The 18588-nt window shown below is 38.7% G+C and overlaps 1 protein-coding gene across 7 annotated transcripts in view; it reads right to left on the bottom strand.

The window, feature by feature from the left end:
• The window catches only part of PTPDC1 (protein tyrosine phosphatase domain containing 1), a 73530-nt gene that overhangs the window by 50408 nt on the left and 4534 nt on the right, over window positions 1–18588 (bottom strand). For 2 of the 7 annotated variants that reach the window (XM_055579095.1, XM_055579097.1), the window contains exon 2: window positions 13493–13552. The exons of 1 other annotated variant lie outside the window; for it this stretch is intronic. Coding sequence is in view for 3 of the 6 variants with exons in the window: in XM_055579093.1 (XP_055435068.1) it covers window positions 13365–13424 (60 nt within the window). In the remaining 3 variants the exon portion in view is untranslated. Of the gene's footprint in view, window positions 1–3405; window positions 3489–13364; window positions 13553–18588 lie in introns of those variants that run through there. 4 more of the 7 variants (XM_055579096.1, XM_055579093.1, XM_055579094.1 and 1 more) reach the window with 4 other exon arrangements.

Here is an 18588-nt window from a genome sequence, read left to right as displayed (position 1 = left end):
ATTTAATTTTTTACACTGATTTTACATTTAAATATTTTAAAATATATTAGGTTAAATAAATTATTAAAATTATTTTTCTGATTCTTTTTGTTGTTACTGGAGAATCCAAATTTGAATATGTGGCTCATATAATATTCTACTGGACAGTGCTGTGCTAGACTGTAAGGAAATGATAGAAAAAAACAAGATCTACTCTTCCTGTACATTTATAGACTGTTGGGAAGATAAGATGTAGACACAAATAATGCTAACATGTGCTAAGTGTCACAAGGCAGTGTGGGACAAGCAAGAGGGCTGCCCAATTTGAGGGCAGGTATAATGCTTAAAAAAGGAATTTGTACTTAAACTAGGCTCAAGGGGTAACATTTATTGTGGACACGATGGTACACTAGACAATTAAACAGAATCCCTCCTTCTTTACTAATTCAATTCAGTGAGAGTTACTGAATTTATGACTTTACAGTTAACAGTATTCATCTATCTCATGGTAAATTATATGGCTAAGTAACCATTATGTTGCTATGGTTTCCACTGAGGAAAGTTAAGTAAATCTTTTAACGTGTCAAAAAGCAAAAATCGTCCCTTTTCTGAAGCCCCTATTATGTGTCAGATTGTGAAATAAACAAAACACATATTGATTTCTGCTCCCTGGTTCCTGACACAGAGCAACTAGACACCTGTAAATTCCTAAGTGATAAGGACTCTAGGAGACTCTTTGTTCTAGTTCTAATGGGGTAACTCTTAACTCTAGTTGGGCTACTGGATGGCTCCTGGATGGGGGCTGGTCACCAGAAAGCCATGATTAGAAACTTGGAATTTTCTAGAAGGGGAGAGTTAACTGAGATACAGCATAAAGTCACATACAGTATTAAAGTTTTTTCCTAAATAACGATCTTAATATTTTTCTTTGAAAAGCCATGTTTATTGTTTGAGCATCAATGACTAGGGGGTCAAAGACTAATTTTTATGTGATTGTTAATTTTTAAAAAATGCTTTAAAAATCTGTTGAAAATTTTGGCATCAATAAACTAAGTGGTAATTAACACACACACACAGAAGTCACTCAGTCGTGTCCGACTCTCTGCGACCCCATGGATTGTAGCCCACCAGGCTCCTTGGTCCATGGGATTTTCCAGGCATGAATACTAGAGTGGGTTACCGTTTCCTTCTCCAGGGGATCTTCCTGACCCAGGGATTGAACCCGGGTCTCCCGCATTGTAGGCAGACGCTTTACCGTCTGAGCCACCAGGGAAGCCCCAAATGGTAATTAAATACAGTCTTAATATTTTCCTTGGAGCATTTATTTTTGTGGGGAAAAAAAAAAGCACTTCACAAATTTCAGTGACCCTCTGACAATTTCAAATTCACTAAAATTTTATTTCTAAAATCAAGTTTTATATGTTCAATAGGTATAAAATTTTCAAGTCCTACTTGATGAAACAGTCTCCCTTCAAAAGAAATACAGAAATTAAAATCATAGATGTATTCTACCATGAAAGATAAAAGAAATTCCTGCAATATTCATATCACAAATCTGGTATCATACTAATTAATATGAAATTTATAATGTACATAATATTTCAAACAAATATTAGACAAAGACAAGAAGTCAATAGACTAATGGAACAAGTTGTTCCAGGAAACTCATTAGCAAAAATTTAATTTAAAAGAATACCCACTAAGATCAGATTTACAATATTTTTACCATATTACTTTTCAAAATTCTGGACCTTTAAAACATTTGATCCCCAAAATACAATTATCACCATTTTAGAACCATGGGATTTTTAGAGCAGTCAGAATTGTTCGGTAGATGAGGAGTTATGAAGCATGTCCCAGGTGATCCAGCATGTGGTGACAAGACAGACCTAGCTGTCACTTTTTCTGTTAAGTCTTTCCTGAAGCCACCCTAAGCTCTTCAGCTGTGATGTAATAAAATGCGACTACTGGACTGGCTCCCCTGCACACCATGGGGTCTCAAGAGGAGAAGCCATGACTTGCTCTTCTCTGATGTAAGGGACACATTCACTGCATACATATCTCTTGAGGTGAAATGGCATATTAGACTGACTTTCATGGATCTAACACCTAAAACCCATTGAAAACATGGTCCAGTGGTTAAGACTCCACACTTTCAATGTAGGGGAAGGGGTTTGATCCCTGGTCTGGAAATTAAGATCCCATGTCACTAAGAGTCGGATACAACTGAGCGACTTCACTTTCATGCATTGGAGAAGGAAATGGCAACCCACTCCAGTGTTCTTGCCTGGAGAATCCCAGGAAAGGGGGAGCCTGGTGGGCTGCCATCTATGGGGTCACACAGAGTTGGACACGACTGAAGTGACTTAGCATGCTGCACAGAGTGGCCAAAGAAACAACCCCCAAAATGGCTTTAAATAGTGTTGAATTAATCTTATCCCTTTGGGTAGTAAAAAGTACAAATAAGATTGTGGACTGTATTAAAACTTTCTTCTCAACTTGGCCCTCAGAAACTCAAATTTGTGAGGAACCTCAGAAGTCCTCTATTAGAATCCTAACCCATACGAGCATTCTCTCCACAATGTCCTTGAAAAGTAGCAGTGACATCATCACATAATTCTAGTAAAAAACTCTTTTTATGTGGCTACTCTGTAAATATCTGCTCTGAGACCACACAGAATAATAAACCCTTTGTTCCACATATCTAAAGCTGGTTGGCGATCATGTACTCTCGCATTACATCTTCCCAAACTATCCACCCGCAGATCTTCTCCTCCACATTTTTCATATGCAATGGTTCTAGACCTCATAGACATGGATGCCCTTTCTATTTAAATTCTATAGTTATTCATATCCTAGTACCCAGAGCTGAGATCTAACCCTTAGATGGGCTGTAATCATCAAAAATTAAAACAATCAGCTCCTCTGTCTGCACAGTGTATGTGGTTTACCATCACATTAGTGTTTTCAGAAGTCCCAAGACACATCAAGATACAATAGGTTTTTTAAAAAAGGCTAAAAATGATTTGCAATACATTTTGAGGTTAAAAAATGGACATTCAAACAGATAATTAAGCATATATAAAAGTTTACAAAGAAATAAATGGTACAGAATGAAAAGTCTCCATTCTTATCTCCCAGCCCAACTTTTACTCCCCAGAGGTAAAAAATGTAAACACTGGGTTTAGTTCTTCCAGGGGAAATGACTACATGTATACTTCTGGTTATTATTTTATCATCTTTAAAATGATTCACCAAAACGAGAAAACTGGCTCATTTACTTTACCTACCTTCCACCATGCCAAATCTTTCTCCACCAAACATACCAAAACATTTTTAATTCTTCTGATTATCTTTGTAATTTTAAGTAACATCGTTTAACCATATTTTATTCTATCAACTTTAAACAGTTTCTTGATTCCTTACCTTGTAAAATAAGAAAAGTAGTTTTATCCATACTATTCCATTTCATCTTTCCCCTCCACTTCCAAGTTCTGCTACTTCATTTCCTTTTAAAAAAAAACAATTTTTTAATTTTAAGCTTTAGCTAATTAAGATCTAGCTAAAGCTTAAAAATTAAAAGTAATTGAAACAATGATATAGGTAGAAGAACTTGGAAGTGGAGGGGACCTATATAATTTTTTAAATGATTTTTAATTTTTACACTTTAGCTATATCTGCAACTGGGCATTCCTGGGGGGTCAGCAGTAAAGAATTCACCTGCCAATGCAGGAGACGCAGCTTTGATTCCTGAGTCAGGAAGAACCCCTGGAGATGGAAATGGCAACTCATTCCAGTATTCTTGCATGTAAAATTCCATGGTCAGAGGAGCCTAGTGGGCTACAGTCCATGGGATTGCAAAAGAGTCAGACATGATTTAGCAACTGAACAACAAAAAATACCTGTAATCAAGTTTTCCATGCCTTGTCTTCCATGCCTTGTCTATAGGCTTATTCTAATATGCAAGACAAAATACAAAATAATTATTTTTTGTGTTAGATATTATATACATGTATTGTGTATGCATGCATGCATGATAAGTCACTTTAGTTGCAAGTCTTTGCAACCCTATTCTCCAGACAAGAACACTGGAGTGGCTTGCCATTTCATTCTCCAGAGGCTTGATCCCACCCAGGGATTGAACCTGCATCTCTTATGTCTCCTGTATGGGCAGGCAGGTTCTTTACCACTAGCGCCACCTAGGAAGCCCATTTGTATCTGCAGGGCTATCAAAAGTATTCAGTGCAGATTCCCTTTCATTCTTCATGCAGTTGTTGATCACGTGCCTTCATCTAAACTCTAGTAGCTCAAGTACTAGTAGCTCTAGTACTGTTTAAACTCAGTTCCACTGGTTTACAAATTAAACAGCTTTCCTGTTTGCCTGAACAACCAGTCATCCTTTTATCCTGTTTTACTTAATCCTTCTTTCTCCACAAGGAAATCCTCATTACTTATTCAATAGGTCTCAATTACTCACTTTATTCCTGCCTCATTAGACTAGTTATCTGAAATTAGTATGGCAGCTCCACAGCTGCCTTCATTTTAGGCTAATTTAGCCCATTGCTTAAGGCCACAACTTTGTAAGGCTTCCACCTGCTGCTCTGGGTATCATGAGGCTTTTCTTCTCTGACTGGTGGGAACATGAACTATTTCCAACCCCGTGAATGCCCTGGAACTGTTCTGTCTACTTCTTCCTGTATCTTTCCCTAGTCTTGGGTAGTTTGTGCAGATCAGTACTCAGTCAAATACTCTAGGCCAGCAAAAACTTGAGGGTCCTCCACATGTTTCTATAGCCTCTCTTCATGCTACTCCCTTCTCTCCAACATACTACACTGCAAATTCTAGCCATCCTGGCTCTCTACACATCTCCAAGAAGGCTCTGTTTAGGTACTCCCCATATTGCAGCATGCAAACTGCTTCCAGGGAGGCAGCTGGTGCAACCTGAAGCTCACCACGTTTGCTTGTCCTCTCTCAAAGATCATGATTCCAAGCTGCCTGCTTTTCAATGTCCAAAACCATTTTTACATATTTTGTCTAGTTTTATAGTTATTTCAGGCAGGATGGTGATTCTGGTCTCTTGTTATTTCATCTTGGTTGGAAGCAGAAATACCCCTTGGCTCTCTTCAAATAATTCAAATCCAGGAGAACTCTGCAAAAGTGCTCATTTGTGCACTGACTCTCCATCAGTTCAGTTCAGTTCCGTTCAGTCGCTCAGTCGTGTCCAACTCTTTGCGACCCCATGAATCGCAGCATGCCAGGCCTCCCTGTCCATCACCAACTTCCGGAGTTTACCCAAACTCATGTCCATTGAGTCGGTGATGCCATCCATCCATCTCATCCTCTGTCATCCCCTTCTCCTCCTGCCCCCAATCCCTCTCAGAAGCAGGGTCTTTTCCAATGAGTCAACTCTTCGAATGAGGTGGCCAAAGTACTGGAGTTTCAGCTTTAGCATCAGTCCTTCCAATGAACACCCAGGAATGGTCTCCTTTAGGATGGACTGGTTGGATCTCCTTGCAGTCCAAGGGACTCTCAAGAGTCTTCTCCAACACCACGGTTCAGAAGCATCAATTCTTTGGCGCTCAGCCTTCTTCACAGTCCAACTCTCACATCCACACATGACCACTGGAAAAACCATAGCCTTGACTAGACGGACCTTTGTTGACACAGTAATGTCTCTGCTTTTGAATATGCTATCTAGGTTGGTCATAGCTTTCCTTCCAAGGAGTAAGCATCTTTTAATTTCATGGCTGCAATCACCATCTGCAGTGATTTTGGAGCCCAAAAAATAAAGTCTGACACTGTTTCCCCATCTATTTCCCATGAAGTGACAGGACCAGATGCCATGATCTTCGTTTTCTGAATGTTGAGCTTTAAGCAAACTTTTTCACTCTCCTCTTTCATCAAGAGGCTTTTTAGTTCCTCTTCACTTTCTGCCATAAGGGTGGTGTCATCTGCATATCTGAGGTTATTTATATTTCTCCCGACAATCTTGATTCCAGCTTGTGCTTCTTCCAGCCCAGTGTTTCTCATGATGTACACTGCATATAAGTTAAATAAGCAAGGTGACAATATACCACCTTGACGTACTCCTTTTCCCATTTGGAACCAGTCTGTTGTTCCATGTCCAGTTCTAACTGTTGCTTCCTGACCTACATATTGGTTTCTCAAGAGGCAGGTCAGGTGGTCTGGTATTCCCATCACTACTTTCTCTTCCATCTTCTAGATACATAGTGATCTGCCAAAATTTATACATGTATTTTTGGGAGAGAATTTACGGGGATTGTATTAATAAGTGCCTGAGATATTAGAAGTATGGTATAGTCTTCCTAGACTCTCAAAGCACTAGCACTCCAACGTGCATCAGAATCACCTTGAGTGCTTATGGAAAATGCAGATTCTTTGGCCCATCCTCAAAATGATTTATTACAATTTCTATCATCAACTTACACTCCAGCTCATTCTGGTAAGAGGCTTTCTGCCACACTTAAAGAAATACAATCAAAATGATTAGATTCTACACAGCAATCATGATAAAAGCTTCTATGGCTAAAAAATTTAAGTTTGTATGGGGAAAAACAGATGCAAGCCTAAGTCTATGAGTGAACCTCTGCAACCTATATATTTTTATGTTCATGAGTAATAACACATACGCTTACTTAATGCCAAGCCCTGTTCCAAATGCTTTATATATCTCAACTCATAATATCCATGACAATGTTATTAGATGAGTATCACCATTATTTCCATTTTAAAAAATTATTTTAGTTTTAGAGCAGTTTTAGATACATAGCAAAACTGAGTAGAAGGTACAGAGATTTCCCCCTAAACCCCCGCCCTATTTCCCACATGCCCAGCCTCTCATTATCAACACCCTCCCACCAAAGTGGTACATGCGTTATAATAGAAGAACCTACACTGATACGTCATAATCATCCAGAGTCAATAGTTTACCTTAGGATTCACTCTTGGCATTGGACACTCTATGGAACTGGACAAATGTATGACATGCATAGGTTTCCCAGGTGGTGCTAGTGGTAAAGAACCCACCTGCCAATGCAAGAGACACCAGGAACCTAGATTTGATCCCTAGGTTGGAAAGAGCCCCTGGAGTAGGAAACAGCAACCCATTCCAGTATTCTTGCCTGGAGAATTCCATGGACAGAGGAGTGTGTGGGCTACAGTCTATGGGGTTGCCAAGAATCATGATATGTATCCATTATAGTATCATACACAGTACTGTATCTGCCCTAAAAATCCTCTATGCTCCACTTAGTTATACTCTATACCCCATCCCAGTAATAATTAATCTGTTCACTGTCTCCATACTTTGGCTTTTCCAGAATGCAATATAGTTGAAATCATACATTATGTAGCCTTTTCAGATTGGCTTTCACTTACTAATATACAATTAACATCTTCCATATCTTCATGGCTTGAAAGTGCATTTCTTTTTAGTACTGAATAATATTCCATTCTTTATATATACCATAGTTGATTCACTCACCTACTGAAGAACAACTTGGTTGTTACTGAGTTTTGGTACTTATGAATATAGTGGCTATAAACATCTGTGTACAGGTTTTTCTGTGGACAAAGGTTTTTCAGCTCCTTTGGGTAAACATCAAGGAGCGTGATTGCTGGATTATACAGCAAGAACATGTTTAGTCCGTACATTATTTCTATTTTACAGATAGGAAACTAAGGCAAAGTCAAGTCAAAGAATTTGTCTGAAGTCATAGCTATTATCTGAACTGGGATTTGAGCTGGGATTTGAATTTACACAGTTCAGCTCCAGAGTTTGTGCTCTTAACCACTATACATACAGCTTTTCAATAATAAAGACAGACCTTAGTCTGCTACACTATGCATTGGAACTTAACTACACTGGATTCTGCACCATTTATAATTTCTTCCCTTTCAAGAAACTCTTCAGAGCTCCTTTCCACAGTAGTATTTTCAAATTTGTCTTGCTCTGTGCAGACAATCTGTCAATTCTTCCTTCCAAATCGTCATTCACTGCTATACCAAAGACAAGTATCAACAACACAGCCCTTCTACATATTTTAGGTTCCCCCCTCCCAAAAGAAACAGAAAAGAGCTAAACATAATGTTACAAAATCTAAACATATTTTCAATAGAGTTGTTGGCACTTACTGGCTTTGTGATCTTAAGCACACTTACTAACAGCTCTGAGACTTACTATCTGCTCTCTAGAAGTTATAAAGATTACCTGAGAGCCAGTACACAGATCTAATTCCATACCTGATTGATAATACAGTCTGTTTTCAACACAGAAGCCAGAATGATCTTCACTTCAGATGGATCATGTCACCGTCCTCTTCAAAACCCTTCTAGTCACCCTATTCACATTTTAAACCAGCTCTCTTTCCCTGTTCCATTTTTCTCCTCAGGACTTGTAAAGAAAATATATCTAAGCACATTATATAATTTACTTATTTATCCCATTTACCATCTGCCTTTCTCTACCCAATGAAGTCATAGATTTTTGTCTTCTTTGTCAACTACTGCGTCTTAAAAGCCCAGAAAAGGGCCTGTTATGTAGTAGATGCTCAAAAATTTGTTGAATAAATATTGGGTTGGCCAAAGAGTTCAATCATTTGCAGTGTTGTTTGCTATTCAGTTGCTAAGTCATGCCCGACTTTTTGAGACTCAATGGAATGTAGCAACCTGTCCTTTACTATCTCCCACAGCTTGCTCAAATTCATGTTCACTGAGTCGGTGATACTATCTAACCATCTCGTCCTCTGCCGTCACCCTCTCCTCTTGCCTTCAACCTTTTCATTAGGGTCTTTTCCAGTGAGTCAGCTCTTTACAGCAGGTGGTCAAAGTAATGGAGCTTCAGCTTCAACATCAATCCTTCCAATGAATATTCAGGACTGATTTCCTTTAGGATTGACTGGCCTGATCTCCTTGCAGTCCAAAGGACTCTCAAGAGTCTTCTCCAACACCACAGTTCAAAAACATCAATTCTTTGACACTCAGTCTTCTTTATGGTCCAACTCTCACATCTGTACATGACTACTAGAAAAACCATAGCTTTGATTATATGGACCTTCTATATCGTTCTTTCTATATCAAACTATATTGTTCACAATATCTATAGAAAAGCCCAAATGAACTTTATGGTCAACCCAATATATACCACACCACCATCATTTAATCTCTCTGAACCTCAGCTTTTTCATCTGTAAAGGAGGAAGAGTAATCATGCTTTACTTATCTCAAGATTGTTGCTAAGAGCCTATCAAATAAATGATAGCACCACTACACAAATGCAAGAAATGGCATTCACTCTATCTTAACTTCCCTGATCACAGTGACATTTCCAACATCTTTTCAATTTGCAACCTGAAAAATTTGTGTTCCTCCTAATTCCCTAAGGAGTGTAGCTATTTTTTTTTTTTTTTGCCAAATATGCATGATGACAATAAATTCAACCCTTAGCCCAAATTTTCTCCCCTTTAGGATGCTTTCCCTAATGCTAATTACACATTCTATTCACATCCCCTCATCATGAAGGGCTGACAAGATTTATCTAGTGGCTCAGATGCTATAAAAAATAGATTCTTAATACCACAGTATGTAGTATTTTGTCCTTAAAAGAATTAATGCACTCCTTATGACTCCTTATGTAGTAAAACAAAATAAAACCAAGTTTCTTTTAAACTCTAAGTCCTCAACTGTGAATCCCACCTCTGAGTCTGTATCCTCAACAAAACAACAACAAAAAACCCTAGAACTATATAAAATCCCCTTTCTCCTCAAATCACCTCTGGAGAACAGGCCGGCAACATTTAAGACACACCTTTTCTTTTTTTCAAATCCCTCCAGCCTTTCTAACTAGATAAGTCCTCAGGGAAATAACTTACGACTGCTTTGAATATACGTTATGTCTGGCAGTTTGCTATGAACCACACTGGCTTCTGTGATCTCACACCTTAAATACACCTTAGGGAAGGTCCCCAGCTCTCAGGAGACTAATCACAGATCAGAGAAAAACAACACTACAGTATCATTCTCAGTATTTCATCATTTGAAGAAATATGCTGTTTGGTTCAGACTGTTCACAAAACATACTATGATAAAACAGGTAAGATGTTAACAATAGGTGAAACTGGTTTTCATAAGCAAGGTTTCCATACTCTTTTCCACAACCAACCACATCTGACTGGTTATTCCTACAGGTTTCAACCATCTTCACATGAGTGCCACTACCACAGATACTTCTAAATTCATTTTAAAAAAAAGTCAACAAATCCTAATTCAACACTCATCAGAATCAATTGGAGGGCTTTCCTAAAAATCCAGACTAGTCAGCCCCACCTCAAGAATTTCCACTCTGTAGGTCTGGATGGGGCTGAGAATCTGCCCTGTTAACTAGTTTTCAATGACCCTGATGCTTTGAGAACCAATGCATTAGGTAGGCAATCTGCATTTACCTAGCAGCACATATTCTATAGATTATTGTGAAAGTGTGTCTCCTGGGTTCTATTTAGCTGCCAGAAAAATAAAACTTTTTTTTTCTAACCCAATCTTCACAACCTCCTGAAATATGTTAAGAAGTTCTACATCATCAACCAGATCTAGAAAAAGACTCATGTTCCTGGGTGAGACCTGGGCATTAATGTTCCTATCAAAATTCTATTTTATTTTATTATTATTTTTTTTGGCATGTATCATATTCTATTTATTTTTTAATTAAAATAATTTTTTGGCTGTGGCTCACAATTGCGGGATCTTAGTTCCCTGATCAGGGATTGAATGCCAGGCTATGGCATTGAAAAGGCTGAGCCCTAACCATTGGACCACCAGGGAATCCCCGATCATGGGTTTTTTTTTGTTTTTTTTTTTTTTTTTTTAATTTTTAAACTTTACATAATTGTATTAGTTTTGCCAAATATCAAAATGAATCCACCACAGGTATACATGTGTTCCCCATCCTGAACCCTCCTCCCTCCTCCCTCCCCATTCCATCCCTCTGGGTCATCCCAGTGCACCAGCCCCAAGCATCCAGTATCGTGCATCAAACCTGGACTGGCAACTCGTTTCATGCATGATATTTTACATGTTTAAATGCCATTCTCCCAAATCTTCCCACCCTCTCCCTCTCTCACAGAGTCCATAAGACTGTTCTATACATCAGTGTCTCTTTTGCTGTCTCGTACACAGGGTTATTGTTACCATCTTCCTAAATTCCATATATATGCGTTAATATACTGTACTGGTGTTTTTCTTTCTGGCTTACTTCACTCTACCAAACACATTACCTGGAATCAGGGCATTGCTATGCAGGTGGTATCAGCAAGAAAGATTCTCCTTATCAGTTATTTTTAGTAAAAAACAGCATACCACATCATTTTGCAGACCATAATTTGGATTCCTAACCAAAAGATGTTTAGTATCTGAATATTCTTTTTAGTAAGTATATAAACACTGTGGTCATATAATTACATCCACCTTTAAATACACATACTGTGACACTGTTTAGAATTTTTAAAATAAATTGCAGCTAGTTCAACATGAAAAACTTAAAATAGTAGATACAGCAGAGTTTACTACTCACCTTACTATCTCATTTACAGACTGAGAAGGATAACAAGATTTTACATCTTTTACATTCCTGAACTACTTCTCAAAGAAAATACTATTCTGTGAAACATATTTGAAACACTTGAGTGACAAGCTTGGATAACTTAAAACAAGGGCAGGTGTGTAGCTCCTGGGAAATCACAGGCTTAGATCAGACCTTCTATAGCAAGATACAGAGAACATCTGGTTTAAGTAGTGGATTGAATTCACACACTAGTTTCCCCTTCCTCCTAAGATCCTGGTGAGAAAAAATTTTAAAAAGGATAAGCTCACGGAGCAAGAAGCAAGAGGTTTCAATGGATTTGGGAAGAAAGAAAGCAGACAGAAGTAGAGGCAACTAAAACTGAGTGGAGGAAGTTGTAGCCTAAAATATGACCATGAAGAGAGTTAACAGATAGTTATGTCTTATCAGAAAAGATGAAAGACAGTGAGATGATCATCTTCAAAGTGCTAAAAGAAATACATGGTCAACCAAGAATTATATATCCAGCTAAATTCTCCTTTAAAAATAAAGGAGAAATTAAGGCATCTCCAGATTTAAAAACAAAGACCAAAAAAACAGATATGAGAGAATTTGTTGCTAGTAAATCTGCCCTATGAGAAATACTAAAGGAATCCTTCAGGCTGAAATGACTGACATCATAGGGCATCTATAAAGATTTCAAATCCTAAATGATGATGCTGTTAAAGTGCTACACTCAATATGCCAGCAAATTTGGAAAACTCAGCAGTGGCTACAGGACTGGAAAAGGTCAGTTTTCATTTTGGTCCCAAAGAAGGGCAATGCCAAAGAATGTTCAAACTAGCACACAATTGCATTCATTTCACATGCTAGCAAAGTAATGCTCAAAATATTTCAAGCTAGGCTTCAACAGTATGTGAATCAAGAATGTCCAGATGTACAAGCTAGATTTAGAAAAGGCAGAGGAACCAGAGATAAAATTGCCAACATCAACATGTCAATAGAGAGTAACATGGAAACTTACATTACCATATGTAAAATAGATAGCCAATGGGAATTTGCTGTATGACTCAAGGAACTCAAACTGGGGCTCTGTAAAAACTGAGAGAGGTAGGATGGGGAGAGAGATGGAGGGAGGTTTAAGAGGGAGGGGACAGATGTATACCTACGGCCGATTCATGTTGACGTTTGGCAGAAACCAACACAATTCTGTAAAGCAATTACCCTTCAATTAAAAAATAAATAAATTTTAAAAAAAAGAATGAACCCTAAGGTAAATGATACTTTGGTTGACTATGATATATTAATATAGGTTCATAGATTATAACAAATGTATTATTCTGGTAAGCAATGTTGGTAATGGGTGATGTATCTGTTGGAGCAGGGAATATTTGGGAAATCCCTGTAACTTCCTCTCAATTTTGTTGTGAACTTAAAACTGATCTTAAAAAACTAGTCTTAAAAATATGGACCCAAAACGATAAAACAAAAAAGCATAAATTAGATTTCATCCTCCCCCTAAAAAACTAAACTACTAATATATACAATCTACAAAAGACATGCTAGATTCAATGACACAAACAGGCTGAAAAGTAACGGACAGGGCTTCCCTGATGGCTCAAGTGGTAAGGAGTCTACCTGCTAGTACAGGTGATACGGGTTCAATCCCTGGTCTGGGAAGATCCCACATGTCACAGAGCAATTAAGCCCTACCATCTGCAGTGATTTTGGAGGCCAACAAAATAAAATCTCCCACTGTTTCCATTTTTTCCCCATCTGTTTGCCATGAAGTGAAGGGACCGGATGCCATAACCTTAGTTCTTTGAATGCTGAGTTTTAAGCCAGCTTTTTCATTCTCCTCTTTCACCTTCATCAAGAGGTTCTTCTTTAGTTCATCTTTGCTTTCTGCCCATCAGGTGGAGGGTGGAAAGTTCTACTTCCTAAATATAACCGGAGGCAGCTCAGATAAGAAGAAAACAAAAACTTGTGCTATAACGCCACCTATTGGAAGAGAAAAGAAAATCCTCTAATTACTTTTGAGTTATCAGGATCAGTTGAAAAGTATTCTCTACTTCAAATACCCACCACCAGAGGAACAACTCATGAAGCATCATGAAGAACCACAGTAACACTATCACAAAAACAAAATGACAATTTCATCCAAAACAAAATTAAAACTATGGAGTATTATGATCTAATAGAGAATTCAAAAGAGCTGTCATGAAGAAACTCAACAAGCTACAAGAAAACTCAGAAAGGCTCAAGTTCAGTTAGCTCAAGATAAAAATTACTGAAATGAAATAATAGTTTACCAAAGAGGTTGAAACCCTAAAAAATAACCAAACAAATTCTGGAGCTGAAGAACTCAATATATGACATAAAGAATGTATTAGAAAGCACTGGAAATAGAACAGACCAGGTATCAACGAAAATACAAAGAATTATAAAAGAATATCATGAACAGCTATGTAACAACTAATTGGAAACACAGAAATAGGCAAATTTTTAGAATCATTCAGTTCAGTTCAGTTGCTCAGTCATGTCCGCCTCTTTGCAACCCCATGAATCGCAGCACACCAGGCCTCCCTGTCCATCACCAACTCCCGGAGTTCACTCAGACTCACGTCCATTGAGTCAGTGATGCCATCCAGCCATCTCATCCTCTGTCGTCCCCTTCTCCTCCTGCCCCCAATCCCTCCCAGCATCAGAGTCTTTTCCAATGAGTCAACTCTTCGCATGAGGTGGCCAAAGTACTGGAGTTTCAGCTTTAGCATCATTCCTTCCAAAGAAATCCCAGGGCTAATTTCCTTCAGAATGGACTGGTTGGATCTCCTTGCAGTCCAAGGGACTCTCAAGAGTCTTCTCCAACACCACAGTTCAAAAGCATCCATTCTTCGGCGCTCAGCCTTCTTCACAGTCCAACTCTCACATCCATACACGACCACAGGAAAAACCATAGCCTTGACTAGACGGACCTTTGTTGGCAAAGTAATGTCTCTGCTTTTGAATATGCTATCTAGGTTGGTCATAGCTTTCCTTCCAAGGAGTAAGCATCTTTTAATTTCATGGCTGCAGTCACCATCTGCAGTGATTTTGGAGCCCCAAAAAATAAAGTCTGACACTGTTTCCACTGTTTCCCCATCTATTTCCCATGAAGTGACGGGACCAGATGCCATGATCTTCGTTTTCTGAATGTTGAGTTTTAAGCCAACTTTTTCACTCTCCTCTTTCACCTTCATCATGAGGCTTTTTAATTCTTCTTCACTTTCTGCCATAAGGGTGGTGTCATCTGCATATCTGAGGTTATTGATATTTCTCCCGGCCATCTTCATTCCAGCTTGTGCTTCCTCCAGCCCAGCATTTCTCATGATGTACTCTGTACATAAGTTAAATAAGCAGGGTGACAATATACAGCCTCGATGTACTCCTTTTCCTATTTGGAACCAGTCTGTTGTTCCATGTCCAGTTCTAACTGCTGCTTCCTGACCTGCATACAAATTTCTCAAGAGGCAGGTCAGGTGGTCTGGTATTCCCATCTCTTTCAGAATTTTCCACAGTTTATTGTGATCCACACAGTCAAAGGCTTTGGCATAGTCAATAAAGCAAAAATAGATGTTTTTCTGGAACTCTCTTGCTTCTTCCATGATCCAGCGGATGTTGGCAATTTGGTCTCTGGTTCCTCTGCCTTTTCTAAAACCAGCTTGAACATCTGGAAGTTCACGGTTCATGTATTGCTGAAGCCTGGCTTGGAGAATTTTGAGCATTACTTTACTAGCGTGTGAGATGAGTGCAATTGTGCGGTAGTTTGAGCATTCTTTGGCATTGCCTTTCTTTGGGATTGGAATAAAAACTGACCTTTTCCAGTCCTGTGGCCATTGCTGAGTTTTCCAAATTTGCTGGCATATTGAGTGCAGCACTTTCACTGCATCATCCTTAACCATAGACAACATAACTGTATGCAGAAGACCACAAAGAATCTACCAAATAACTCTTATTCATAAGAGTTTAGCAAAGTCAAAAGGCACACAGCCAACACATAAAAGTCAACTAGTCAGTAAAGATGTCAATTTTCTGTGACCTAATGTAATCCCTATTGAAATTCTAGCCAGGTTTTTTTTTTAATTGAAATATATAAACTTATTTCAAAAATTTGTGAAAAAGTAGAGGTACTAGAATAACCAATCCAATTCTGGGAAAGAAAAGCAAAAGCTTAAGAATTTATATTATTCAAGACTCACCATTACAATAATGAACACGGGGGCGGAGGGGGGCGGAGAATAGACACAATCAGTCAATGAAACAGAATAGAGAGTATGGAAACAGACCTACACAAATACTGTCAATTTTTGACAAAAGTGCAAAGGCAATTCAATGGAGAAAGAAGAGTCTTTTCAATAAATCATGCTACACATTGGAAGTCCATATACAACAAACTGAACTTCACATCTTACACAAAAACTAACTTGAAGTGGATCATAGACCTAAATGTAAAATGTAGAAACTAAAAAATTTCTATAAGAAAACTTAGGGAAAAAATCAGCATGACTTTGAGTTTGGTAATGAGTTTTTAAGTACAATACTAAAAGCAAAATTCATTAAAGAAAACAATTTTAAGGGAGAAGTCAAGATGGCAGAATAGGAGGACCCAGAACTTGTCTCGCCTTACAATTACATCAAGAATACATCTACAAATGGAACAATTCTCACAGAGCATCTTCTGAACATTAGTGGAAGACTCTGGACATGTAAAAGGATAAGAAAAATTCCCTAACAACTGGGTAGGACCAAAGCAAGAAAAAAAGAAAAGGAATCAAAAAAGGGGCCAGCAATCCTGGCGGGAGGCTGAAGGTGAGGACAGGTTCCCACATTCAGAAAATGTGGAGAGATCAGCTGGGGCAGAAAGGGAACTTTGGGGAATCAGATGGCCCTTTCTGTGGAAGGCAGAACAAAGTAAGAAATGCATGCATGGTCTGTGCCTTAGCCCTGTGCACTCCAGTATGAGTTGTGTGTCTCCTGATGTGGAGGGCATTGAGTGCTAGAAAGTGGGGTTCAGATAGTGGACTCAGGGAGGATTGGCTGTGAAAAGACAGCCTGAAGTAACAGGACTAAGGGCCCCACAACCAGGAAAGTTTACACAAAAAACCTGGGACATCATAGAAGCAAGGCATCATTGTTGAGTGGCACAGAAGGGGCAGGGCCACCATTGCAACCCCCTTCCTCAACTATCTGCTTCAGCCTCTGCAGGCACTGGGAGGGACTCCCACCAGAGTGATCCTGCCCCAGTATAACTGCCTGTCAGTCTCCACTGCCACAGGCACTTTGTGCACAGCCCAGCTGTGGTCACCATTATCCCTCCCTGGCCTGGGTGAATAAGTGTGCTTCAATGATGAGCAGATCAGAGCAAGTCCTGGTTTCTAATACCATTTTCCAATGAAAGAATCGAGGGAAATAGGTGATTTTACATAAAAAAGAATGAAATAATGTCATTTGCAGCAGCACGGATGAACCTGGAGATTGTCATACTAAGTGAAGCTAAGTCAGAAAGAAAAAGACAGATACCATATGATATATGTGGAATCTAAAATATGACACAAATGAACTTATTTACAAAACAGTCACAGACATAGAGAATAGACTTGTGGTTGCCAAGGGGAAGCAGGATGGGGAGGAATGGATTGGGAGTTTGGATTAACAGATGCAAACTATTATATATATTAATAGAACAGATAAACATCAAGGTCCTACTGTACAGCACAGGGAATTATATTCAATATCTTGTAAAAAACCATATGGAAAATAAAAAAGTAAAAAACAACAAAGATAAACAAAAAGAGAAATGGCTGATTTTAGAAGCAGAGTAGAGAATATACAAGATGATCCTGCCCAGAAAGTAGAAAAGTGCTCAAAACACAAACTGCTAGGGCTATGTTAAAGCGATTCAGAAGCCAACTAAAACAGCTCACAATGGCAAATGCTGGAACAATCTGAACAACAAAATAAATAATGCAGTTTTTAGTTATAACTGTATGATGATGGAAAACTTTGACATCCTCAATACAATTAGATCTTTGATATTTTTCCAATTTTCAATCATATAGAATTGTGTCTTTGTGCAAATATATATTTTTTTCAAAGTATGAAGACAGAGTATACAGGAACATACTGAAAAGAGACATATAACTAGTATATGTTAAGGGGGGAAGAAGCCAGGATAGTTAGGGACTCATGAGTCAATATAATAAATACTGAGTTGCTACTAGGTGCCAAGAACTATGAGAGGCATGAGGAATATAAGGATAAATAGTCCCTGACCTTTAAAAACATCATTGTCTGGGAGAAAGAATGAAAGCATATACCCAGGGAGTATTTTTATTCATTTATCTCTCTTTTCCCTATAAGTCTGAGAAAGAATTCCAACATATGATTTTGTTTTCCTGTATTACTCCAAATCCTCCCAACTCCACTCCTGATGTTTGTCTCCAGCAAATAAAATAAAATATAAAAATTCTGAAGGATTTACTGAAAAGACTGGAAAAGAAGAGAACTTAAGTGTTAACAATGTGTAACTGACTAGATAAACCTTCCTTCAGAGACTCCCCTAACAGAACCCTCCTGGGGGTGGGGAAATGGGCAGTGGGGAGTAAGAGGTACAGAACTGAGGTCAAAAAGGAGCAGAGAAGTAATTCTGTTCCTGGGTTGGCAGACTGGGTTTCTGTAGACTAATTTAATAAATAGATTCTTGTGGTCCCTATTTTAGCAACAAAACATCTGCTCACAAAGAACTTAAATTATGCACATAAAAAGCACATTTATTTGTCATATGCTGCTGCTGCTGCTGCTAAGTCACGTCAGTCGTGTCCGACTCTGTGTGACCCCATAGACGGCAGCCCATCAGCCTCCCCCGTCCCTGGGATTCTCCAGGCAAGAACACTGGAGAGGGTTGCCATTTCCTTCTCCAATGCATGAAAGTGAAAGTGAAGTCGCTCAGTCGTGTCCGACTCTTCGCGACCCCATGGACTGTAGCCTACCAGGCTCCT

This window comes from Bubalus kerabau, chromosome 4 (assembly GCF_029407905.1).
Source record: "Bubalus kerabau isolate K-KA32 ecotype Philippines breed swamp buffalo chromosome 4, PCC_UOA_SB_1v2, whole genome shotgun sequence".
In the NCBI taxonomy this organism is placed as follows: Eukaryota; Metazoa; Chordata; class Mammalia; order Artiodactyla; family Bovidae; genus Bubalus; species Bubalus kerabau.
Note: the sequence above shows the minus strand (reverse complement) of the source record. Positions and strands in the feature narration are given on the sequence as shown.